The 25,987-nt window shown below is 41.4% G+C and overlaps 2 protein-coding genes across 3 annotated transcripts; both read right to left on the bottom strand.

The window, feature by feature from the left end:
- Nucleotides 1-9,941: 9,941 nt before the first annotated feature.
- LOC102716152 (putative pentatricopeptide repeat-containing protein At3g25970) lies at nt 9,942-13,334 on the bottom strand. Of its 2 annotated transcripts, none has more exons than XM_040526962.1 (3): nt 10,919-13,334; nt 10,380-10,550; nt 9,942-10,220 (listed from the first exon to the last, which is right to left on the bottom strand). In XM_040526962.1, the coding sequence occupies exon 1, from the start codon at nt 13,037-13,039 to the stop codon at nt 10,940-10,942; it is 2,100 nt and encodes a 699-aa protein (XP_040382896.1). In that variant the 5' UTR covers nt 13,040-13,334; the 3' UTR covers nt 9,942-10,220; nt 10,380-10,550; nt 10,919-10,939. The 2 variants fall into 2 exon arrangements, with proteins under 2 accessions (XP_040382896.1, XP_006659356.2); XM_006659293.3 differs by having other exon boundaries at nt 9,942-10,184.
- Nucleotides 13,335-18,443: 5,109 nt separating this feature from the next.
- On the bottom strand, nt 18,444-22,124 carry LOC121055176 (dirigent protein 1-like). The gene is made up of 2 exons (XM_040527034.1): nt 21,477-22,124; nt 18,444-18,782 (listed from the first exon to the last, which is right to left on the bottom strand). The coding sequence occupies exons 1-2, from the start codon at nt 22,085-22,087 to the stop codon at nt 18,683-18,685; spliced, it is 711 nt and encodes a 236-aa protein (XP_040382968.1). The 5' UTR covers nt 22,088-22,124; the 3' UTR covers nt 18,444-18,682.
- Between the last annotated feature and the right edge of the window lie 3,863 nt (nt 22,125-25,987).

The following is a 25,987-nucleotide window of genomic DNA, read 5'->3' as shown; positions in this document are numbered from 1 at the left end:
TACTACAAGTAATATGCACCGGAGTAGGCCCCTAAAAATAATATATACTAATCTCAATGACAATTAAGTACTCGCTCTGCCATCCAGTTCAGAACACAAAGTATATGAATCCCAATTATAAAAAATACTAATCTCAATTACAATTAAGTACTCGCTCTGCCATCTAGTTCAGAACACAGTATATGAATCCTAGATATAAAAATACTAATCTTAAATTCTTAATTACAATTAAGTACTCGCTCTGCCATCCAGTTCAGACCACATAGTATATGAACAACTAAAAAAATGAAAATGAATGTCTTATGAAGATTAGAATTTGGATAACTTCATCTGTAAAACATTATGTCGTGTTAACCGGATATCTGTTACAATTATGACCGCCTCCTGTAATGATGTCCTGATAAATGACAAAGTTGAGATAACTCAGAACAAAAGAGAAAAGTATCGGGAATGAATCAAAACTTTGCCAAACACATACGGGCAACAAATATGGTGTAACTCCTGCTTTTCATCCTAGCCAACAAATGAATTGGATGCTCGCATAGGTTCAGCAAAAAATATGGTGTAACTCCTGCTTTTCATCCTTTTTCTCATCAGCATCTTCTTGAACCAAGGAATTATCTGTCACAACTGCAACCATATAATTATCTGATGAAACAAGGAGTAAATCTTTAGTCTTACCAAATTTGAGAGTTCTCATACGTCTGCTTGCTCTTTTTCACTACTTTGCATGGTAGTGGCCTTATTTGAATCTGTGCTATTAGTGAATAGCCAATGAAGGTAAATTTCCTTATTGGTTTTGGCCTGCAATTATTTCTCTTTGACATATTATGCTTTTGTAATCTGTCAGCCAACACTTATGTTTATCCTGTGTAATTTGATTAATTATATCCCATTCTTAATATTTGGGATCTGTCTGTTCATAACTTTTATCCAGATTAGTCTATTATTTGATAAAGCCCTGATATTTTGTGATCCAACGGAAAACTGATTTTGTGTTTATTGTTGAGGAATTTCTGGTTCACTAATTATCTCAGGAAATGTTTGTCATGAAACAGGCTTCTCCTGGTTTATTATTAGAGAAAATCCACTGTATGCCACTGACTTTGTCATCTTTCTACAATATACAATTAAGTTTGTCAAGTTCTACAATATACCCTCCATTTTGCTGAACCTCTGTAACATACCACTGACGGTCAGTTTGGCTGTCAGCCTCTGTTTGAACTCGTGAAAGGACAAATTTGCCCTTTTCACAGTTGCTCCTCTAGTGCACTGCCGATTACCATTGCCATGAGATGATGATAGTGGTAATTACTCTTGATGATTACAGCAACTTCACAAGCTTTAATAAGGAGATAGATACGGTACTGATGCGGCAATTTCGGGCGGCATTATGTCATTGCGTCGTAATCAAGACCTTAATCGGCATGCATGAATGGGTATGGCAGGTGGCGGCACGATAGCTGCAGGTGCTGCCGGCGGCGTTGGGGGCGGGGAAGAGGTCGCCCGGGCTGGGGGCAGGGTCGGGGACGTGGGCGCCGGCGGCAACGCTGGGGGCGGGGAACGCGGCTGCCGGCGCAGGGGGCGGTGACGCGACTACCGGCCGGCGCAGGGGGCGGGGGCAGGGGCGGGGAAGCGGCCGCCGGCGCTGGGGGCGGGGAAGAGGTCACCCGGGCTGGGGGCGAGGTCGGGGACGCGGGCGCCGGCGCTGGGGGCGGGGAACGGGCTGTCGGCGCAGGGGGCGGGGACGCGGCCGCCGGCGCTGGGGGCGAGGACGCGGCCGTCGACGCTGGGAGGACAAGCAGGCGACGGCGCTGAGGTTGCAGGCGACGGCATCGTCGCATGTGTGCTATCCTCCTCCTCCATGGTCTAGATCCAATCGAACTGTGTTTTTTCCTCCGTGATATTACTTGATATTTTTGTCTTTTAAAAAAAGTAAACCCTATAGATAACTAAGGTAACGGCAGTGATATGCTATAGAGGTTCAGAAAAATAAAGGACATATTATAAAACTTGATAAACTCAGTGGCATATCATAGAAAGAGGACAAAGTAAGTGTCATACAATAGATTTTCTCTTGTTATTACACATGGTCTTTTAAGAAACCACCTACTTGATCTTATTTTGCAAACTGCAAATGCTGAAGATCGTGGATGTTTGCTACCATTGAATGATCGTATTGAATGATCGTGGATGTTTTACCTGATGACTGATGATCCTTATAGGCAGGGTCTGTTTTAGTCGACCTAGAGTTCTAGAGAAAAAAAAAACAAGAAAGCTTTATGTGTATGAATTAAATCAGGTAGCGTTGTACTTACTTTTGGTCAGAACCGTCATTTTTTCCCCATGATAGATATACTGAGGTGGCTATTACTTAATTCATGGCATAATTACATAGCTCAATGAGTTATGTTGTCCTGCTTATGCAGAGTGTAGGGGATAAACCACACCAACCTTAAGTCACAAGGAAAGCTTTATCTTGATCAAGGACGGCATGTATATATTTGATTGACTCTAAGATTCTAGCCCTATTTGCTTCAAAGAAATCAATGATTGATTTTTTTAGAGATCTGATGCGCTAAGAATATACAACGATGTCCTTGAAAGTGAATATACAGTGAAACTATACTACTCCATTTAGCCCTTGTTTAGTTTCCAAACAATTTTCCCAAAAACATCACATCGATTTTTTTAGACACCTAAATAAAGCATTAAACATAGATGAACCAAAAAACTAATTGCACAGTTAGGTAGGAAATCTTGAGACGAATCTTTTGAGCCTAATTAGTCCATGATTAGCCATAAGTGCTACAGTAATCAATATGTGCTAATGACGGATTAATTAGGCTCAAAAGATTCGTCTCGCGGTTTCTAGGCTAGCCGTGAAATTCGTTTTTTCATTTGTGTCCGAAAACCCCTTCCGACACCTGGTCAAACATTTGACGTGACACTTCTCCTAAAATTTTTCTCAATCTAAACACCACCTTAGTAGAGTTGAAATAAAACATTGCTGTCCTTTAGAATGTACTCCACTAAATAGAGCTGCTGAGCTATGGATTCCCATTGGAAATTTTACCAGTTGTTATGGAATATCATTTGACAAAATTTATATGCTATCTTTGTTGACTTAACTATAGTCTGGATGTTAGTTGTAGATATCTTTTTCTTATGGGTGCTCTGGTGAATAGTCAAACTTTTGGGCAAGTTTGATGTACTTTAGGCCAGCGTGGAGCTACTTCAACAGCTACCAGTGTAAGACTGACAATGATATTTTCAAGATCTGGATCGATGCAATAACGAAACATCAGAGCTTATTTGAATGGAAATTCAAGGCAGGGGTTCCACAGAGATCATGGAAGAAAGATCTTGTAGAGCTTTCAGGGATTAGATAATGGTTTACAATATCTGGTACTCTATTATGTTGTTTCAGTGCTTGGATTGTCGGCCATGTTGTGCCTATTGGTATTCAGTTAAGCTGTGGGCAGAATGTATTCAGTTAATGGACTTCACCTATGTGTACCCGATTGGGTGATTAATATTGAAGATAATATATAGATTCCAATCAAACAAATTCCAAGTTACGAACACATAAAATAGATGGATCACATAATTCCAAGCATCCCGTCTAATACAGAACACAGCTGCAACATCTCTGTTGCATTCCCCTGTACCCTTTCTGCAGAATGCCTTGATGACATTAGCAAAAATTCTACTATCTAATACCAATCCTTTTTCTAGCATTTCATCAAACAGCCTTAACACTTGACGAACACTTTATATATTTTGAGAACCAACAAATTTTGAGTGCATATACACACCTCTGAAGGCGCTGGCGTTGGAGTTAAGTGCTGGGCGGCGGCGTCAAAAGCAGTTGGGCGATGGCACCGAAAGCAGCTGGGTGGCGGCACCGAAAGCAGCGTCAGGCGCCGGCGTCGGAGAAGCCTCTCGGCCGGCGGCAAAGGCGGCGTCGGAGGTGAGGACGATGGCTGCAACGTCGAGTCGTCGGCGGCGTCGGTGGGTGGAGAAGAGGAAAGCACCGGGACGTCGGCACGCTGCTCCCGGATGGCGGCGCCGAAAGCAGCGTCAGGCGCTGGCGTCGGAGACGCCTCGGCCGGCGGCAGAGGCGGCGTCGGAGGTGAGGACGGGGGCTGCGACGTCGGATCGGCGGCGGCGGCGGTGGTGGAGAAGAGGAAAGCACCGGGACGTCGGCACGCTGCTCCCGGATGGAGAACCTGCGGGGTCACGTCGTCGAAGCCGAGGAGACGACGAGATCGAATAGACGGACAGGGCAGAATGCGGAAAGGGCAAGGAGACGAGATGTACAAGCGAGCAAAATGCGGAAAGGGCATGGCATCGTGGGCTGGGTTTGCGGGCGCGACGCGACGCGAACGAGAATGGACGCGAAGGTAAGGGCGCGACTCGCCCATACGCGTTTTTAGGAGTAAAGATTAGACCGATTAGATTAAATATGACAAATTAATCGTGTTATTTGGCTGCATAGTTGTACTAAAATTTACTCCTACTCTGGCACGACGATATGGTACGGATTGGTCACCGACCGATTAAACGGCTGATACGGCTGACTTTCACAGCACTGGTACATACGGGCTCCTCCCTTTATATTAATAATAATATAATAATAATAATAATAATAATAATGCCTTTGCTATTTGTCAAATGACTAGTTCTGCAATCCGTCGGTCGATTTTTTGAGCCATTGGATCTACTTGGAGATTAGTGCGTGAATAAGCATGAGCAACGCACGACGCACAGTATGTCGCGGGCTGCATTACTCTCAGCCCGTTAACCCACTGACTATCTCTCTACTTATCTTCTCCCGATTTCAGAACTCCCTCCGCTCTCACCTCCCCGGATGCTACCGCCATTCCACCTCTTCCGGCCACCATAGAACCGGCCTCCTCCCGCCATCGGCGCCGGGGCCGAAGCCAGAACCAGACGGGCCCTGGTCCGCTGCGGACACCGTGAAGCACCCCGGCCACGCATGCATATCGCCCTTAGCCGTCATCGTCATGGATCCAATCTGACGCATCGGCGATAGGATGGGGATGGGTACAACGTCTTCGGTGAGCTCAATCTGACAAGATCCCTCTGCTTCCACTCCGGCCAAATCCCTCACCACAACCCAGGTCAGTTTTGATCCCCTCTCATGCTCCAGTTTAGGTGGAGCGGTAGGCCGATAAGCAAACTGTAGCAGGAGGCGTTGGTCACCATCCTCCTCACGTCAACTCAATTAAGTAGCTACTGGTGCTACTGTTTTGCCTGTTTGGTTTGAACTCTATTTAGCACGCCACTATACTACTGTCATGGTTTGAAACTCTATACGTTGAATACTCACATTATTTTTTCTCATGTGATTAAATTGATTTTGTAGAACACTTTTCAGTATTATGGAGTACTACACAGTGAAAATGAGTAGTCATACTCTCTACCCATGGGAGATTCTGATTTTGTGTTTTGCCTTCTCTATTGATCCGTTTAAAAACGCAACACCTAGTTTTTTCCTGCAAATTGGAGAATTTTGATTGGTTTGAACTTGATTTGCTCTATCCAAAATTCCAAATCTGATGCAATGTGACTTGTCAGCCATCTGATTCTTTTTCTTAGTTAGTACTCACCTACAGTTGCACAACGTGTAGACTAAACTTGCACACAACATAACCTAAACTTGCTTAATGTGAAAGGATGCAACTTTAATATAAATAAAGTGCAAGTTCTGTATAAACGAAAGTGCAACCTATTGTTTACTTTGTTTTTTTATTAATTATATCAACCTAGATGCATTTATATGTTTATAATTCTTGAAGAGTTGGATATAAGCATATTTATGTGTAGATCATAGACTGCCAATAATATAAAATGTTTTGCTGTCAGCGTGCTTGGCAATGATTTGGTTTTCTTTGAAAAAAATAAATTAAGGATCTATGATAATTTTGTTTGTGAAGAATAGATGCATGTCAGAATAAAGTTTTTCTTTTATAGGATAATGCAGCTCTTGAAAGTCAGGAACTTTACTTTGCTTTACCAACACATGTTGAAATGTAAGGCTCATATTTGTTGCATGAATTTGGTATTTTATTAGCCAATTGATTTTGCCTTCATTCATGTCAGTCACCTAGACTTGCACAATTCATATACTAAACTTGCACATAGTTTACCCTAAAGCTGCATAATATGGAAACCTACAACTTATAGTATAAATGTAGTGCAACTTTATTCGGTTTGTTTGTTGTTTTCTCTGCAAATTTATTTGCCATGATCTTACACAGTTGCACCATCAATAAGATAAAGACCATTTGGGTGTAACTATTGTTATTTTGACCTTTTAACTAGTCAATCACCTATACTTGCACAATGTACAGACTAAAGTTGCACAAAACTTAGCCTAAATTTGTATAATCTAAAATGTGCAACTACTGTATAAATTAGATGCAACTTTGGTATAAATGAAGTCCAATCTACTATTTAATTCGTATTTTCCATTAATTGAATCAACCTACATGAATCTATATCAGGAGAAAATCTGTTTATTTCTTATTCTATTATATTAGGAGAAAATATGTTTGATTAATGATTAATTGTAGTACTTCTACCAAAATTGCACCCTCTTCTTGCTATAGTTGCAATTTCTGTAATTTGCAACTTCAATTATAAATTTGTGCAACATAAGTTTTAAATTTATGCAACTATATCTGCACATGCTATCTGCAGGATGGAGAAATAATATGTGCTAATCAATTTGATCAAGTGAAATCCATGTCTGCATTTGTTTGTGTGTGTGCATTTTTTTATGCTTTTGTATAAAACTTATTTTTGGGTATTGGTATGTGTGTTGGAAATTTATGTCAAGGTATTTTATTATTACGTGATTTTAGAAGTACAAAGATCATGTGCAACTTCATTAAATAAATATGCACGCAACTTCAGTTATAAATGTGTGCAACTTCTGCTACAAATTTGTGCAAGTATTGGTCTGCTTTCAATACTTGAATAATGAGAATTCTTGAGAATATTTTTAGTTGTCATTTTTGCAGGGAATCACAAAGAAGATCAATTTTTTTGTACAAAGGGAGTTGGCATGGATAAATGTAATTTCTCCTAGGTTTCAAAGTAATGTCAGTAGTTAGTAAGTTAGTACAACCTAGCATTGTCTAGATTCACATGGATGATAATGAATCTAGACATATATGTAAACGCTATGTACTGATCAATAGATTAATCTAAGAATAGAGGAAGCATCTTACAATATAAAATGCAATGAGTACCATATAATGTGATTGATGCTATCATACACAACGTAAGCTTAGTTAGGATTTAAATGACAATGACATCAATGGTCCGCAGCAAACTCCATTTTTGTATAATTGTTCGCTAGCCCAAATATAGAAAAGATACACGTCCACTGTATATTTATGCTACTTTATTTGTTGTGCACAACAATATTTTTTTCCATATAGTCTTTCCAGTTATGTATGCTTGTTGACTACTGTGTCATATTGAAGCACCAAATTAATCAGTAGACACTGCTATGACAGCGCATCAGAGTTTGTTGAGAACATGCTCAAATGTGTACAATCCGAGAAACTTATTATGTAAATTATATTATTTTTTTATCAATATGATCTTTGTGCTTATGTTTTGATTGATGAAACACACGGTGCCTTTTCTTGTGATGAGATTCATTTTTTTTCGCCCATGTGACAGATATGGTCCATATGAAAGCTCAAATTATACATCTAAAATGGCATAAAACGAAACTAATCGGGCTTGTTAAATTCAATTTCCTCAGCCCACTTAACACATATGGCTCACACAAAAGGTTGAAAACACATCCAAAAGAGATGTGCAAGCTGGCCCAGCCTAAAACATATCCAAAAGAGGCGTGCAAACTGTCTCAAAATACACATTCAAACCCATTAACATAGCCCTTTTGTTTTTCCCAGCCCGTTAAGATGGATCACTGGTCTATGGGCCCACCAAACTTTGTTATTTTGTCTTTTAACTCTTTGCGTTTTTATAACCTTTGGATGTAGATCGGGCAGGTCACAAAATCGACTGACGTTTTGCAAGTTATCAGTCAACTGACGAATAGTCAGTCCCTAATAATAATAATAATAATAATAATAATAATCCCTTAGAAAATTCTTAGGAATACATTTGCGCTTATCTGGGAACTAAAAACAATCAAGATTTAATTTGCCCATATCAACGTTCTTAAAATACCTTATTCTCTGCGTTCATTTCATCACTTTCTAGTTTTATCTATATTTATTTATTTATAAATATATATAGTTTATATATATATCTAAATTTATTAGTATTTATATAAATTTAAGTAAGGGCTAAAGTTTCATCATGAAAGGAAGCTATTATTAGAAGAAAAATATTTTTCCACGATGATTAACCTTATCGCGTAGCGTGTTTGAGCTCCCTCCGATCGGACAAGGTGACATTGTTGGACATGATAACTCCCTGCATTACAAAGTTGAGCATTGATGTATAGATGAAGAGAAAATGTAACAAATATCATTGACAAATACTTAATTATAAGAAATGTTATTAATGAACGCGAGTTTTATGAAATACTATCGTACAAACGAATTTGTCTAAGAAATATCATCGTCGTTAAGGTTCCGTCAACATTGATCCGTTAAGTGCTTTAGTATGAACAGTGAATTTATCGGCAGAAAAGACGAAACCCTAATAGCGATAATATTTCTCAGACAAAGTCGCTTGTACAATAACATTTCGTAGAACTTATACTCGTCAACGACATTTTCTAGACTTAGATGTTTGTCAATGTCATTTTTTAAATTCTCTTAGATGAAATATTAGTTGTGTACGTGGCCATTAATAATGTTTAGAGGTGATTAGATACAATTAAGCGTCTAACTGATTTGCACTGGATCTACCGAAACTATCTTATTTCACTCGAAACGTACAACAAAATAAGTCAAATATTAAATATATTTAAACACTATAGTATTTCATATGAGAGAAACAATTTATGATCTCCCCACGTCAAGTGCTTGTCTTACTTAGGTTAGGTATAACATGGTAACTATGTATTGAATCTGATACCTATATTCATTGATCGGATATACGAGTAGTTTATAGGTATCACTCGGTACCTAGTTATCTAAATATGTTACCAGATATCAAGTATGGAACCCATAAAAATAAAATCTGGTCCTATAACTATCGCAATAGGTATCAGGAGAGTTGTTGAAAAAGCTTGAGCCGATCGAGTAGCTCGAGCCATAAATGGGCCGAGTTCGAGCTCAAGACTATGCTCGTGAGCTTTGTCGAGCTTCTAACGAGCTTGGCTTTATATAGTTTATATTGCTTATTGACCTTGTTTATTGATAAATTAATAGATAAATAAATATTATTATGTATCTATATAATCAATTGGCGTGTGTTAGCAACATATATTTATCTTTGTATGTTGTCTACTTTTATTAATATGATTGAATAGAAAATAATTACATTTATCAAGAAATTATTGTTAAAATATATATAATAGTGATGACTACGAAGCTCGACCTCGCATAGAACTTGCTTAGAAGCACGAAGGTGGAATAGGCTCGGCTTGAGCTCGAGCCTATGCAGATGAGCTCACTCCAGCTTGGCTCTTTGACAACCCAAGGTCATGGTATAAAAAACTAGGCTGTACTGCCAGTTGAACAGAAAAAACCAAAATTGACATTTGCTGGCTCGGTTATGCTCAAAGAGCGTCTTTACAATCGAACTGGTAAAAAATCGGTGAACTGGCTGGTTTTTTAGAATCAAACAATTTTTTTAATTTATCCTATGACAAATATTGTATTGTAAATTTATTAGATTACCATACTACAATTTTTTTTTTATAATCATGTAATAATAGATATATTGGTTTACCGTACTACAATCCTTTTGCTTTCCTCTCTCTTTTCCTTTTGAATATGCTTGTTTCTTTATTTGCATTTTTTCTGTCCCATTGTATTTCTTTCATAGATTATCGGCCTTTCTTTGAATGTCTTGGCTAGATAGAAAAGCCGAGCCAGAAAAAAAAAGTAGAACAGGTATAACTAATATATTCGTAGCTAAGAGGGGTCATGGAAAAACAGGCTCCAAATCACGATCGTTTCCCTTATGAAATCCTGCTGCAGCAGCCTGGGCTCTTCCTGCATGCCACAAATGACCCACCCAGAAAAACAGCCCTAGCACAGGTAAGAATGCTTCGCATTTACTTGCTTGAAAATAACATATGTGAGCATTTGTGAATAAGAATCAAGTGCTAAAAAATGAACTCGTAAGCTCTAGTTGCAGGTATAAATGATACAATGGCATATATAAGATTAATAAACACGTAACTGTACCTGCCAGATTTCTTCTCACACGAGAATACTTGGCACACTGTTTTTTATACGACAAGGATGCCATTCCTGAATGCTCAGAAAAAGCATCTGAGGTAGCAGACCATTTGGGTTATCTAATAAGCATGTCGAGGATCCGTATGCAGCATCCTTACCCTTTTCTGGGGACAAAGGCTGAAAGGCAAGCAATGAGGTGAAAGAATTTTAATATGAACATAAAATAATTCAGAAAAGAAGAAGAAGACTGTTTATTCAAATTACACCAATCACCGACGTATAGGTGTTAAATGCATCAAAAAAAAATGCACCACTCAGGGTTACCAGACTTGTATGACTCAAGGATATACTCATGCTAAAAACAAACATTTCTTGGGTGAGATGCCCAGAAACTAATTTAAATCTCTTGATAGTATTGTTAATTACGCTAGGTGCAAACTGCAAAGAAGTACACAAAATTCTAACTAAATAAATGATCTAAAAGAAATATTTGTGATATACGTTTACTGAAGGAATAAAACTATCTGGATGAGAATGGATCGTACACAACAGTGGGCTATCAAAATTCAAGGGCATATGCCACTGGAAGTTATCATGATATTATCTTCATCTTCACAATAAGAAAGCATCTGCTCCACTTGAAGTAACACCCTTAATATCTCATAGATTTCATCCATCTTTGGGTGTGATTTATCTTCTGCATTGAAAGAATGCACCTCATTCTTAACCTCAATCCAGCTCCACCCAGGGACTTTGTTTAATCCTCGTTTCTTCATTACCCTCTGCACTGTTGCTCTATCATTCCACATCCCAAGACCAGAATACATGCTGGACAGGAGAACATAGGTAGAGTGCTGTCTAGGTTCTGCTACAAATAGATGGCTGGCCACATCACTTGCTAGTTCCACATTCCCATGGATTCTGCAAGCACCTAATAGGGTCATCCACACCATGGCATCTGGTTCAAATGGCATAGAATCAATTAGCTCTTTTGCTCTATCAAGCTGTCCAGCCCTCCCATACAGATCAACACCACATGCATAGTGTTCCATTCGAAGAGGAATTCCATACTTTGTCCCCATTGTATTGAGAATCTCTGACCCTTCATCTACAAGACCAGCATGACTGCATGAAGTAATTAGGCCGACAAAAGTTATGTGATCCAAAGGAGCCTTACGTCGCAGCATCTCATTAAAGAGTATGTCAACATTTTGTGCTTGTCCATGCTGTGCATAACCAAATATCATAGCATTCCAGGGCACTGAACTACTCTTATCTGCCTCCTCAAAAGATTGTCGTGCATCATCAATAATACCACTCTTAGAGTACATGAAGATTAGCGAACTGGAAACAAAATCATTGGATGAAAAACCAGAATGGATGACTAAACCGTGTATTTGTTTACCTAACTGAAGCACAGCAAGTTCGGAAGAGGACCGCAGAGCCGCAGAAAATGCGTACTCATCGATTCTAATATTTTCTGAACGCATACATCTGAAGAACCTCAAGGCATCAGCATTAAAACCGTGCTGTGAATATCCAGTTAGCATAGAATTCCAGGACACTGTGTCCTTCAGCACCAACGAATCGAAGCACTTATATGCATCTTCCATCATGCAATTCTCATTGTACCTAGCATACATGGCAATCAGAGCGTTACAAACAGGCGTGACTCCTTCCAGACCACTCTTGATCACCAACCCGTGAATTACTCTCCCTCGATGATCATCACGCCCATGCTCTGAACATGAACTTATGATACTTGTGAAACTATACATGTCAGGATGAGCTCCACTCTCTTGCATCATCCTAACAAAAAATTTCATTGCCTCGTCATCCATTCCGTTGTGAGTGTAAGCTCCAAGCATCGCATTCCATGAGATCAAATCCCTAATGTCCCCAATTCCATCAAAGATCCTTCTAGAGTCTTCAAGGGCCCCACATTGCGAATATGCAGTGATTGCAGCATTGAACACTGTCAGCCCTAATGCAGATCCATACTTCACAATCTTACCATGCAACTGGTGCATCAAGAAACAACTTGGGCCCTCAACGGCTGTGAGCAGCGAGGCAAATGTTGCTTCATCTGGAACCAAACCTTCCCTCTCCATCTCAAGAAACAACTCCAGTGTTGGTGCTGTCTCCCCAGATTCTGCATACCCAGCAATGAGAGCATTCCAAGAGACGGCATTCCGCTCGGGCATTCCATCAAACACTCGGCGAGCATCCCTCAGGCGGCCACATTTGGCGTACACATCAAGCAATGCACTTGCTGCGAATACATTGTTGACAAGGCCGGACTTCAAAGCCAGCGACTGCAGTTGGGCGCCGATGGCAGGGCGGCGCACTGCCGCGGCAGAGCGGAGGCCCGAGCCGAGGGCGAACGTGTTGGCAGCGAGCCCCCGCGAATGCATTGTTCGGAGGAGGCGCCATGCTTCTGGGTTCGCGCCGGACGCGACGTTGGCAGCGAGGAGCGCGTTCCAGGAGACGGCGTCGCGGCGGGGGACCTCGTCGAACACACGGCGCGCGGCGGCGAGGCCGGCAGGTGAGAGCGAGTAGGCGGTGAGGAGCTGGTTCCAGGGCGTGGGGGAGGCGACGCCGGACTTGAGGAGGGAGGCGTGGGACCTTGCGGCGGAGATGGTGAGGTGGTGGTGACGGTGGCGCATGCGCAGCGGCTGCGGCGGCGGCGGTGGCCGCGGGCATTCGCGGAAGCGGCTGTTCGGTTCTACTAGTAGTATAATTTAGATTCTTTGGTTCATGGAGCGGGGCGGGGAAGTGGTGAAGCCAGCCTGGGCCTCTTCCAGCCAGCAGCCGGCGGCGCAAGCAGCACGGCGTCGGCAGCGCTCTCCTCGCGCCGCTCGGGTGCCCGCGCCTGGTGGGCTGGCGGATCTACCGCTGGTGCTCAAGCCCAACCTCCCTTCGCCGGTATCCCTCCCCTTCGCGGCGGTGAGTTGTGTAGAATCGTCGAAGAGACGAAAGCAAACGAGGCATCCATGGCGGTGGCCGGGAAGAAGAAGATGGGTGGGTGAAGCCTTGCTGGGCCACATTGGGCCAATTAAACTGTACTCTATCCGTTTCACGATCTAAAATTTTCTAATCATACTAGATATATATATATAAATTATATATATTTATCAATTAATAAATTTAGATAAGACCAAAAGATTTTACGATATGAAATTATGAAATCGAGGTAGTACTGTATTCGTTCTTCCTGTCCTCTTCCTAGAGGAATGTTTTGGATGTTTAATAACTCGGCGAAAAGTATTCGAAGAAGAATTTTTTTTTAATGTTTCATCGCTCGATGTAAAATTGTTTTAATGATGATAATAATTTCATATATTTCATCATTCGGTGAAAGATGTTTTTCATAGACGCAACATTCGAAATATTGATTGATGGTAACACCAAGAAACAGCTACGTGCAGCATCAAAGCAAATAAACTCCATCACGAAGGAAAAGAAATGAAACGGCAGACCACATGGCACACATACAAGCGCTCTACAGCGTCATTGGTTTACTGAAATTAAACATAAGCTTATTAACAATTACATTCTGTGTTCTCAGTGATCTAACGGTAAAGCCCAGAAAATAAATACGATAAAATATCCTAAAATCAACTATAATTTAAATTTAAGTTTAAAAAATTTGGCTGGTAAATATGGCCTTGTTTAGTTCCTAAAAAATTTTCCCAAAAATATCACATCGAGTTTTTAGATATCTAAATGAAGCATTAAACGTAGATGAACAAAAAACTAATTACACAGTTATATGAGAAATTGTGAGACGAATTTTTTTGACTAACTAGTTCATGATTAGCCATAAGTGCTACAGTAACCAATATGTGCTAATGATGACATAACTAGGCTCAAAAGATTCGTCTCGCAGTTTTCAGGCGAGCTATGAAATTCGCTTTTTTATTCGCGTTAAAAACATCTTTCGATATTCGGTCAAACGTCTGATATGATATTTATGCTAATTTTTTTTTCATCTAAATACCCCTATATATAAGCGAAAAAGTGAAAGACCTAGCCTATAGACCTCATCGACGATGTGATGGTGCCTCGTCAAGATAGAGAGCATGCGTCCATGCAGCCGAACACTGTATGTTAGCGAAATATCTAATCACTCGAACACTGTGGCAAAGCAGAGAAGAAGATAGAACAAGGATTTTGGTGCTGCTGAAATTGGCAGCTAGCGTTTTCTGACTATTGATGAACTTAAATACCACTATTCAAGCATGACTCAACCTCCGACGAGAACGTGCCATCGTTCGAGTCAAGCTACTCATGCACATCTCCCGGACTGGGAAGCAGGCAAGCGAACACACGTGAATGCAACATGCATTAGAGCAAAACTCTCAACTAAGGGCTCGTTCGCAATGCACCGTTGACTTTAAATTCGCTCTCTTTTTCTATGCACACGCTTCCTGAACTATTAAATAGTATATTTTTTGCTAAAAAAGCTTACTCCCTCCGTCCTAAAATAAACCAATTTTTCACTTTTTACCTACAATTTTTGACTCTTCGTCTTATTCAATTTTTTTTACGATTAATATTTTTTATTACATGATAAATCATGAATAGTACTCTACGTATGACTAATTTTTTTCTAATTTCTGAAATTTTTTCAAATAAGACAGATGATCAAACGTTGGACACGGTAACCGGAGAATTGGTTTTTTGAGACAAAGGGAGTATATGAAAGTTGTTTTAAAAAATCATATTAATCCATTTTTCAAGTTTACAATAACTAATACTTAATTAATCACATGTTAATGACTATTCTTGTTTTACGTGCGCTGATTAGACTGTTTTGAACTCCTTCCTGCTAACGAGCCCTAATATGAAACTACACGCGTAGTGAAACAGAGAAATCGGAGATGGAGCAAGGATTTTCTTCAAACATTGTACGGACCTCTCGGTGATTCCCTAAAAGGCCAAGGTCATGGGTGGCCAAGAGAGCCTACTCAGACACTTGGATCTTAGGCCGCGTTCAGTTCTCAAAAAGTTTTAGAAGAGAGATCACATCAACGCGTAAAATTATGTATTTGAAATATTAAATATAGTTTAATTATAAAATAGATTTCACATTCCGTCTGAAAACTGCGAGACGAATCTTTTAAGTCTAATTAATCCGTCATTAGCATATGTTGGCTGCTGTAGCACTTATGGCTAATCATGTAATAATTAGACTCAAAAGATTCGTCTTACGTTTTTCCTATAACTGCGTAATTAGTTTTAATGTTTATATATATTTAATATTTTATTTAGGTGTTTAAAGATTCATATGATATTTTTGGGAAAAGTTTTTAGAAACTAAACAGCCCTGACTAGGAAATGTGAAGAGGGCTTAAGGCCGGCCGATAGGCGAAAATATGTTTAGACGAATAAGTTCTATTTATCCCTCTTGTTACTAGTTGCATAGAATCTATCGTTAGTCTTTGTAAACAAACGATTTTTTCGACTTGGTTCCATGGCTCCTCCAGACCCGCCACTCGCCTCTGTTTGCTAGTACCAATTGTTACTGTAGCATTAACGCATCCATCGTATAACCAATTAGTTACTATGTTTTTACTGCTTTGGTCCCAAGAACTCGGTAGCAAGGGCATTTCCAACCCATAACACTAGATATAGTTTCTATAAAATTCACATCATCAAGAAACTAGTACTAAATACTACTCTTTCAATACAAACATCACTATTCCATAATTAAATTTAATGCTACTTATCTCACATGATATTTTGGATGTTGTGTAGAAACATTGTCTCATGCAAGACATGGTTTTATTCTCTTTCCTCATTTATTCACTTGCCACATCATTTTTCATCCTATGTGATAACTTATTTAATGCTATGGACATCATCCTAGTCATTGGGTTGGGAATGCCCTTAGAAAATTTTAGATCGTGAAACGGATGAAGTACAATTTAATTGGCCCATGCCACTAGGCTATCTCTGGGGTGAATATTATTTCCCTTTTTCACGTCGAACGACATATTTAAAAATAAAAGATAATTTATTAATAAAATTTTTATATAAGTATTTTGAGTGGTCTAAATTAAAGCCAAGACTGGAAAATAAAATTCGATAAAAAAGGTCTTAAAGTTAATTTTAAATTTAAGGTTAAAAATTTAAAATTTAGCTTCTACGCATAACAAGAAGCGAACATGAAGGTGTCTTTTTTTTTCTAGCCGGCGAAACCGTGGATCACGGGCGTTATTATGGGATCGGGGCGTCGCGGGCATGCCGTCGGAGCATCTGGACATTTTTATCATTCTTGATAAGTACTTTTAAGTATCAAAAATTTTAATATAAAATTTTAGTATCTTAATGTATATGGTATCTTAAGGTGTTAAAATTTTACACTAAGAAATTTGAGAAATTTAGTATCTCAAGATTTTTTTTTAAATATGGTAAAGAAATTTGGAGCATCCACCTACGCCGCGACCGTGACCACGAGCTTGCTAGCCTGCCTGCCCTGCTCAGTGGAACTGGCTGGTGGCAGCTAGCAAATCCACGAGTATGCAAAAACTGGCAGCTAGCAAATCCGACCAGCTGGCCGCCGGCATGGCGGCATCATATATATCACCACAAGAAATTTTTATTTTTAAAATATGGTAAAAAAAGCTTGGAGCATCCACCTGCGTCATGACCACGACTGTGAGCTTGCTTGTCTGCCTTCCCTACCCAGTGAAACTGGCAGGTGGCATCAAGCAACTCCGACCGGCTGGCCGCCGGCATGGCGGCATCGTATACATCACCACCACCACTATCGGCGCTGGCGGCATTGGGAAGTTGACTTCGCATGTGGCGGAACCAAGATGTCTCCAAGCCTAAGACTCAAACAAGGGTTTGCAATATCGGTTTGCACATTTCAATTGGAGGGGGAGGGGGAGAGAAATTTCCAAACGAAAGTTTTCAAGTTTAAATTTGAAATTTAGTCGAAATTTCTAAAAAAATTCCAAAAAATTAGAAAAAAAGCAAAGAAGAGGGAAGGAAAAGGCGAGGGGAGGGGGTAACCTGTGGCTGTGACGTGCCGTCGCCGCCACCCCTTCCGTCGTCGCAACCGCCGCCTTCCCTCCCCCATTGCCGCTGCTGCCTACCCCTTCCCCTGCCACCCACATCGCCGCCTTCCCCTCCACATCCTGCCCATGCCACAGCCTTCCCCTCTCCCTCGTGCTCGCGTTGCGGCTCTGCCCTCCACCTCGTGCTCGCACCGCCGCCACCTTCCCCTCTCTTTGTCGTTCACCCGCCAACCTCCCATCGTCCGCCAACCTCCCGTTGTCCGTCGCATGCCTTCGTGCCATGCGCCGGCCCCGGATGCCGATACCCCGCGCATGCGTCTCCGTCGTACACCGCCCGCCATGTGTGTGAGAGAGAGCTGGTGTGGAGCGTCGCCCGCTGAGAGAGAGTGTGGGGGGGGAGAGGGCTAAGGTTTTGCTATTGGGCTGAGTATTGCGTCCCAAATAACTGGGGTTGAATCTATAATTTTTGAAAATATATATAGACTCATGCACTATTAGTGGCACACGACTGGGGCTTGGGCCCTTGCCGCCCTAGGCCCAATTCCGCCCCTGCCCGGACTGTCTCACGCTCCCCTAGCCTGTGTATTAAGATCACCGATACATCGAACGCCACCAGATAATTAGATATAGCTAGAGTACCAAAGAGCATGCATGTGCGCTCCCGTTGGTTCTTGAGACAGATGTTGACTTGAAGATGGGGAAGCTTAGGGCATCCACAATATAAGTCAAAAGTGATCCTTATAACTCCACATGAGCTACCTTACTATTGTGAAAGATGTATTAGGAAATGAAAAAAGTTAAGCTACATTTAGCTATATGAACTACCCATATGAAGTAAAATACATTATCTTTTTTCTCTCTTGTGTGAGAACTAGGATTATTAGATGTGATTTTTGGGTCCTAACTTATGTCTATTGCTATATTTATACATTGTGCAAATTAAAACAACAAAAGACAACCTATATTGGTTCCATCTATATGGACTTGGGGATGCCCTCATGTGAGTCAACAGTTGCCTTTTTCAGTACACTGATTAGCCTCACAATGGTGTTTATATTCTCTTGGGGGTCTCAAATTAGTACCAGCATGTTTTATGCAAGAGACAAATTATCCTCATTCATTATACTATGATAATTAAGTTGGTGTCAAGGGGACAGCTGATTGAGCCCCTGGAATAATTTTTGTTTTATACAGTATGGAGACAATATATTAATAATGCTTTGGCAGCAGCAACCTGTCCGGATGAGCTTGTCGTTTGGAGGGTCGGAGTACTCTTCCTCCTCATCGCAACCGGTCTAGACAACAGGCTTTGTTTGGATAGATGGCGTCGCCGCCGGCGGTGGCGATGGGGTTATTTGCCGGCATTTGTCCATGGAGCCATCTGCCAAATTTAATTTTGTTAGGACAAGCTGCCATGCACTCTTCTAATTTGGATGATAAATTACTCGACGATTGGTAATTAATCACCAATGCCCAGCCATTAATTGCATGTGAGCTTCATTAATTTCGCTAACGTAGTCGCCTTTAATCTGTATCAACGAAATGTATATATATTGCAAACTTGATATGCATTATGCTGCTCAAGAATCGTTTGGAATTGGCTTATTTTCCTTTTATGGCTGAGTAAGCTAGGTTGCACTGATCTTACTGTTATCTGCGGATTGACAAGTGTAGTGGATGATAGTTTAAAATTGCGCAGTAGTGTGGTAAAGTCCAGATCTGGGTTTGGTAATCATTATTACAGTGGCCCTGCCTTTTGTACGATCAGACACTTGAACATGTGGAATGGACTACCGGAGGGTAGTTGGAGCGTCTCACTTTTGTAACCAATACTGACTTAGCCCGTTCAGTTTGCAAAGTGTTCTTTCAAAACATTACATCGGATATATGGACACACTTTTAAAGTATTAAATATAGTTTAATTATAAAACAAATTATAGATTTTGTCAACAAACTGTGAGACAAATCTTTTGAGCCTAATTAATTCGTTATTAGCATATGTGAGTTACTGTAGCATTTATGGCTAATCACGTACTAATTAGGCTTAAAAGATTCATCTCACAATTTTACCCATAATTATGCAATTAATTTTAATATTTATGTATATTTAATGCTTTATTTAGGTGTCCAAAAAATCGATGTGATGTTTTTGAAAAAAAAATTTAGAAACTAAACATGGCCTTAATCTTTAATGTTTTGGGCTCGTTTCTGCTGGTGAAGAGTTTTTCTGGTTCCCAGTAGGGCCACGAGGTGGCAGCTTCGACCCATGCTCTCGCAAAGTAGCTGAACAACAAGGAGACAAAGATATGCGAACTCACAAGTACTGAACTACTACATTTCAGCAAATACACATTGTTCAAGCATTTTCCCCTTAAAATTTATACCTTGTACGTTTGTCTATGGAATATTATTTTAATAGATAATGTTATTGACTTTTTGACATAAGTTTAATTATTTAAATTATTTTGCTGATTATGTAAGTCTTTTACTAGGACGCATGGTCAAACGTATGCTAAAAGATTACACGACTGTCCATTAAATTATTTATACATGACACATACACATACATACATACATACATATGCATATATACATATATACATATATATATATATACATATACAAAATGTTTATTTTTATCCCCATGTAAAGCACAGGTATTGTTCTAATTTAGAAAAATATCTAAATAAATTGTGTTATAACCTCCCTACTTGGTAGAGAATTGGCTGTTCCTTTTATTATAGGATATACTAGTCCCTTTTAACATAGCTCTTAGGCAGGGACGGTTCTGATTTTCCAGACCCCAGTGCAAAACTAAATATGGATGTCCTTATCATACTATATCATAATAATCAATAGAAATATATACTATTCGCACGTGTCTGGACCCTGGTTAACAATTTTGGGAAAGTACAAGGAAGTTGATTGCTGTAGAGGTCATGCTCGGTGGTCTGTCTGAAAATAAATTGCTTTCTTACCCTTTGGAACTAATTAATTGTGTGTACTTATAAGTCAAGTAACTAAGAGTGGAGTACCTTGCAAGCAATGAAGAAAAGACCTAGAGTTCGAGCTCTGCTTGGATGATGTCTTTGTAGTTTCTATATCTGCTTATTCATTAGAGTATATTGGTTATCTCTAACCAACGTGGTGTGAGACGATGGTGGGCCGGTGGTAGCGGCAGCACCTTCGCCGCAGCAGCAGACGAGAGTAGGAGCGTTTTCAGGATTTGAAGGTTAGGGGGACAACCTTCTTTTTTATTCAGCTCTCTCTTCTTCTTCCTTCCCTACTTTTCCCCCTCCTCTCTCCTCTATTTTCTTAGGGATCCAGTGTGTAGGGGGCTGGAGCCCCCACAGCTAGATCCGCCCCTGGACGAGAGAGACGGTAGCTAACGAGGTTTTTCGACACAAGGAGATGAGGTGCACTTTGAGCCAATGCGGTGCCGGTGTTCAGCTGATGCGGTGCGCTTTGAGCCGATGTGGAGAAAATCACACAGGATGGAGCTGATGCGGTGCGCGTCGTTGGATTGCTCATCTGTCCACGCGTCAACTATTTAGACCAGGGCTGTAGAGGAGGCGGTCTGCAGCCCGTCTCCACGGATTTTTTTTTCCGATCCGTCGACTCAATATAGAGCGAATACATATCCCTTTTATTTAGCAGAACACAACAATCTGGAGTAGTTTTGAGCTAGAGGTGGCGTGGATCCATGGACGCCTAAATTAGACGATGTAGTGCTTAGCTCGGATTTCTTTTATTTTTAAATATTTGTAATAAATATTTTTAGTACTAAACCTCGAAAGAAAATATTTTAGACATAAACCTTTTTTTTCTGACCATTTCATCCCTAGTATTAAAGAGAGCTATCACATTAAGCTGGATGACATGATGTCCCACTATCTTGGTAAGATAATGTTGTCACACCAACTACTCTATGTGACAGTGTAGTCTCTTGCAACAGACGGGATGATGTGGCCAAAAGGTTCGTATCATGAAAATATTTATCTTTGGGTGGGTTTAGTAATAAAATTATTTATTAAAAACATTCAAAAATTAAAAAAAAAACTCGTCTAGCTCTTACTCGGTAGCTGCGGCGCCGTCTTCCTGCGGCGGCGGCGGCAGGGACGCGTGCACGTCGAGCTCCAGCGCCATGTGAATCTCCGACCACACCTTGGCCGTCCTCCACAGCACGTACCCAGTGGCCTCCCGGAGCGCGCCCGTGCCGCCGACCACCGCGAGCTCCCTCGTCTCGTCGCGGACCCGGTCGCGGCCGGCCACCACGAAGGTGCTGCCGTTGTAGGGCCCCGCGGTGAGCGCCACGGTGACGGCCACCACCAGGACGGCCTCGCGCTGGGAGCTGAGCATGTACGTGCCCTGCGCCCGCCCCACCGCCGGCGAGTCGATCCGGGGCCCCTCCGTCACGAGGTCGTCCACCGCCACCGTGTCGCCGAAGGTCCTGCCCGGCATGGACGCGTGCGGCGGGCCCACGCCCCAGATGAGCCGGATCGCCGTCTGCCCCGGCCCGGAGATCACGTCGTGCATGTACATCCGCAGGTGCACCGGCCGCCGCCGCTGCAGCTGGTACTGATGGCCCGCCGCCGAGGCCGCGTCCGCGGCGAGCAGGATGCAGGCGATGGCCGCGGCCGCGACGGCGAGCAGCGCAGGGGGCGGCTTGTTTGCTGCAGCGGCCATAGCACGTGCGTGGTGCAAGTGGAAATTTTAATGGTAGATCAGCTGGATGCGCGCTTTCTAGTCGAGTGTGGAGCTAGCTATATACATCACTAGGTCCAGCTCGCTCGGTAGCAAATTAACATCGTACAGTATTTTTCATCGCTATTGATGACTCTGAATATACGTGTGCCCTCTACCTAGGTGACCACACAACGGAGGAGAGCGCATAGGTGACGAAAGCGTGGTACCGTCGCTGAAATTGTGACATTTTGTTCCTTTTGAAGAACTTTTTCTATAAACAGACCACTTGAAAAACTTATCACCTAAATAGATCTTTTGACGGCGTCAGTGAAGGGCTGATTTACCACCGTGGCTAGGGGGGCTTGAGCCCCCTACCCGATCTACGTCATTGAAGCTCCCTTAGTCTTCCCAACAAAATTTCTGGTATTATTGAAGAGCGTGAAGGGTTGGAAACAGTTCTCTTTCGTCTAGCACCTCCTAATATTTTTATCGGATCCGCCACTACTGGTGTCATTGACATTGGCATAGACAGTACATAAGAGGGCACCAACGTCATAGTCGCAGCTCTCCTACCACGTAGGCTGCTTGGGTCCAAGGTCTAGGTGACGTGGCAGGGGACGGCGACAATGATGCTGGCTCCGTCGTCTGACGTGGCAAGGGCGGCACCGGCATCATTGGTAGCGCCCGACCCCCCCCCCCCCCCACCCCGAGCCCAGTTCATCCCTTGTTGTTTTGTCCTTCCTCTCACCCCCTCTCTCCTCTTTCACCTCCCCCTCAAATTCACTCGTTTCAGAAGCTTTTTTCGTGGAATCAAAGAGAAAGGTAAACTTCACCATTCCCCTCTTGTTTTGTTCAATTTTGTTGGTTGAATCAGTAGATCGGGGTAAAACCCTAGTTTGATGATTTTGGATGATTTTCTTAAATTGAACCCTCCATTTGGTTGGTATAAGGCGCACATTTTGGTAGCATTTGATGTGTACGCAAGGTACTAATTTTTCATGAATTTAGTGGTCACATGATTTGAAATTTGAGTGCAACGTGTCTAGAGATTAAATGTATGGCACATGTTAGTGTTGCTATTATGATAAATGATAATACAAACATGGTTGGATGTGTGCAATTTGTTTTGATTAAATTTGTTTTTGAGGTTGTGATGGCTTTGTTTTTGAGACTACAATTTACTTTGGTTGTATGTGTCCCAGTCATGACTTATTTGAAATACACACTCGTCCCTACACCAACACATTGGTCAGGGAGCATCAGGAGGTGGCAACTGACAGGGACATTATCCCTATTTATCCTTCTTAAACATCCTTTATTTCAAACCAATGAAACACCAATAGTACCGTAAGTATAGTAAACAATGATTGCGTCAATTTAAACCATTTACCTATAGTTAACATGGTAACACTTACCTATAGTTAAACAATTCAAACTCCACATTATTTGCAATACCAAAGTGCTAATGTCGTACCCAAATATATCTATCAAACAAACTGTACATGCACTTGATGATATTGGTGTAAGGTTAAGCAAAGCAATGTAACATAGCATGCTAAATTAGCGTTCAAATTGGTCATGCTACCAAAATTTTACCAAAAATTCTAAATTACTATCCATATGCACACACATCACATGCTAACAAAATGTTCCCCTATAACAACCAAGAGGGCAGTACCAATGATGTTGGTGCCACCCTTGCCATGTCAGACGACGGCGCCAACATCATTGGCGCCGTCCTCCAGCCACGTCACCTAGACCTTAAACCCGAGAACCTACTTGGCAGGAGGGCAGCGCCAATGACCTTGGCGCCCTCCTATGTCCTGTCTATGCCAATGTCATTGGCGCCGTCAAAGGGTCCATTCGGGAGATAAGATTTTTAGGGGTATGTTTGTAAAAAAGTTCTCAAAAAGGACCAAAATGTCAAAATTCCAGGGTATCGTTATGTTCTTATCCGTATTTTGAGTTGTAATTATAATTTTTCCTTTGATTTTTAGAGTTAGGGGTTTTACAATCACGTTTTCGATTGTAAATCAGTTTTGCTTTCAATAGCGTGAAATCAACTTATTGGTGTCAAATTTGCCCGACAAGCTAATCAATGCCATCGGTGACGTGGGAACCAAGGTCCTTCCACTGTAGGTGGCACGCGGTCCCTAGAGGGATTACCAAAAATGCTAAAGACCAAACGAACTAAGTGGCTGAAAGTCTGATTAGATCGTGATAAGCCGAGCTAAGCAATAAGGGGGCTCGGACCATCCCATCCTGCTCAAAAGGTACATAAGCTAGTAGCCCGATGCCTAGCATCTGACATCCATCAAAAGAGCATCAAAGCGGGGTATGTGTTGGGCCCCTAAAAAAATGCTTCGGAGCAATAGACCCATTTATCTACTGCATTTAATGTTGGGTATACTTGATGCCGGACATCCACGGTAGACAAGCACACCCTACCCCATGCCTCGGCAGTAATTGAGATAAGAGCGACCCGTATCATTTCAATGCTAGATGTGAAAAAATGGTGACACAGCTCGCCTTGTCTAGTCAATCCCATCCGATGCATCGCCATTATCACCCTTGGAACCCAAGGGACAACATGCACCGTTGGCATGGTTAATGGCCAACTGTCATCGATGTATCGCCGATAGGTGGCACCATAGCAAAAAGCCTTCGAGCAGCTGGCAACCTTATCTACTTTATCATTGTGCGGTCTACGTGGGGGGCCACACAAGCCCCCATGAGTAGGCCATCTACATTCGTCGTCATTGGTCCCATCGTCGATAGGCCACAACAGCGAAGCATGCCCATTAATGACTCCCTCGGAAGACATAAGGAACATTTATTAGGCTTATGTAGCCATACCCCTCTGAGGCATTGTGGTCTCCCTTAAGACTATAAAATGATGACCATGTCTGATAGAGGGGGAATCGATCCCTTGAAGCTTGGATCCAACATCCAACCTTTTTACTCATAAAAAAACATAAGAACACCACAGGAGTATGGTATTACGTCTCTATGCAGTCTGAACCTGTCTACTTGCATTGTATCAATCGTTACTTGATGCGCTTAGGCTTTCATTGTGTGTGAATCAGTAGTTTCTCCCACGCTCCCTTGTTCGAACTCAAAGTGGGTCCCACCGAAGGGGTTCATTCTTCGACAAATTAATGTGGTTTCTACGTATGTCACAACATGTCAACCTTGTCGAAACAAGCTATCAACTTGAATCCTATGGTTTGTGACCAAGAGCGCATCTTTGTTGTAATTTGTAGAGTATTTGTTTATATCCTATGTGTATAGATGAAGAGTTGGAACTTTTGACCAATTGACCAAGGTTAGATTAGAGGACAGATTGTCGGGTTCATCCTTCAAGAAGTAATTCACCCAAAAAGGACATTCCATAACAAACATGTTTTTAGAAAATATCAAAATATCACAAACAATATTCTTTATTTCATCGAGAGAGAGAGAGAGAGTTGTAACCAGGATTCCCCTTAGCGTAAACCAAATTGAAACCGTTGGCCCACAATATGATGGAAATCACGCGCTAACCACGAAAAGTACAATAAAAATACATTTAGAAAATTTTGAATATCAACTCCACAGTCTTCGCGACTTTTTCATGGTTTGGAGTTAAAACTGTGTTGTTTGGGTGGTTTTTGCACAGTTTTGCCCCAAAACCACGCTAAGTTAATTCCGATGAGAATAAAAATAAAAAAGTCCTAAAATATTTAAAACATTATGGAAAGATAAGAAATAATTACTATGATATATTTGGTACATGTATAACATATTATTTACAAAATACAAAAAAATGAATGACCTCCACTGGATGTTTGACATTCGAACAATTATATATGACAATTCACAATTGATCAATCAATAAACAACACAATCGATCCAGTCTGT

This window comes from Oryza brachyantha, chromosome 8, assembly GCF_000231095.2.
Source record: "Oryza brachyantha chromosome 8, ObraRS2, whole genome shotgun sequence".
NCBI lineage: Eukaryota > Viridiplantae > Streptophyta > Magnoliopsida > Poales > Poaceae > Oryza > Oryza brachyantha.
Note: the sequence above shows the minus strand (reverse complement) of the source record. Positions and strands in the feature narration are given on the sequence as shown.

Coding starts and splice junctions, on each gene's coding strand:
- LOC102716152 (XM_040526962.1), bottom strand. CDS start 13,039: ATGCGCCACCGTCACCACCACCTCACCATCTCCGCCGCAAGGTCCCAC.
- LOC121055176 (XM_040527034.1), bottom strand. CDS start 22,087: ATGGCCGCTGCAGCAAACAAGCCGCCCCCTGCGCTGCTCGCCGTCGCG. Junction 18,783..21,476: donor GACGGCGCCGCAGCTACCGA/GTAAGAGCTAGA, acceptor TAAATTTGGCAG/ATGGCTCCATGGACAAATGC.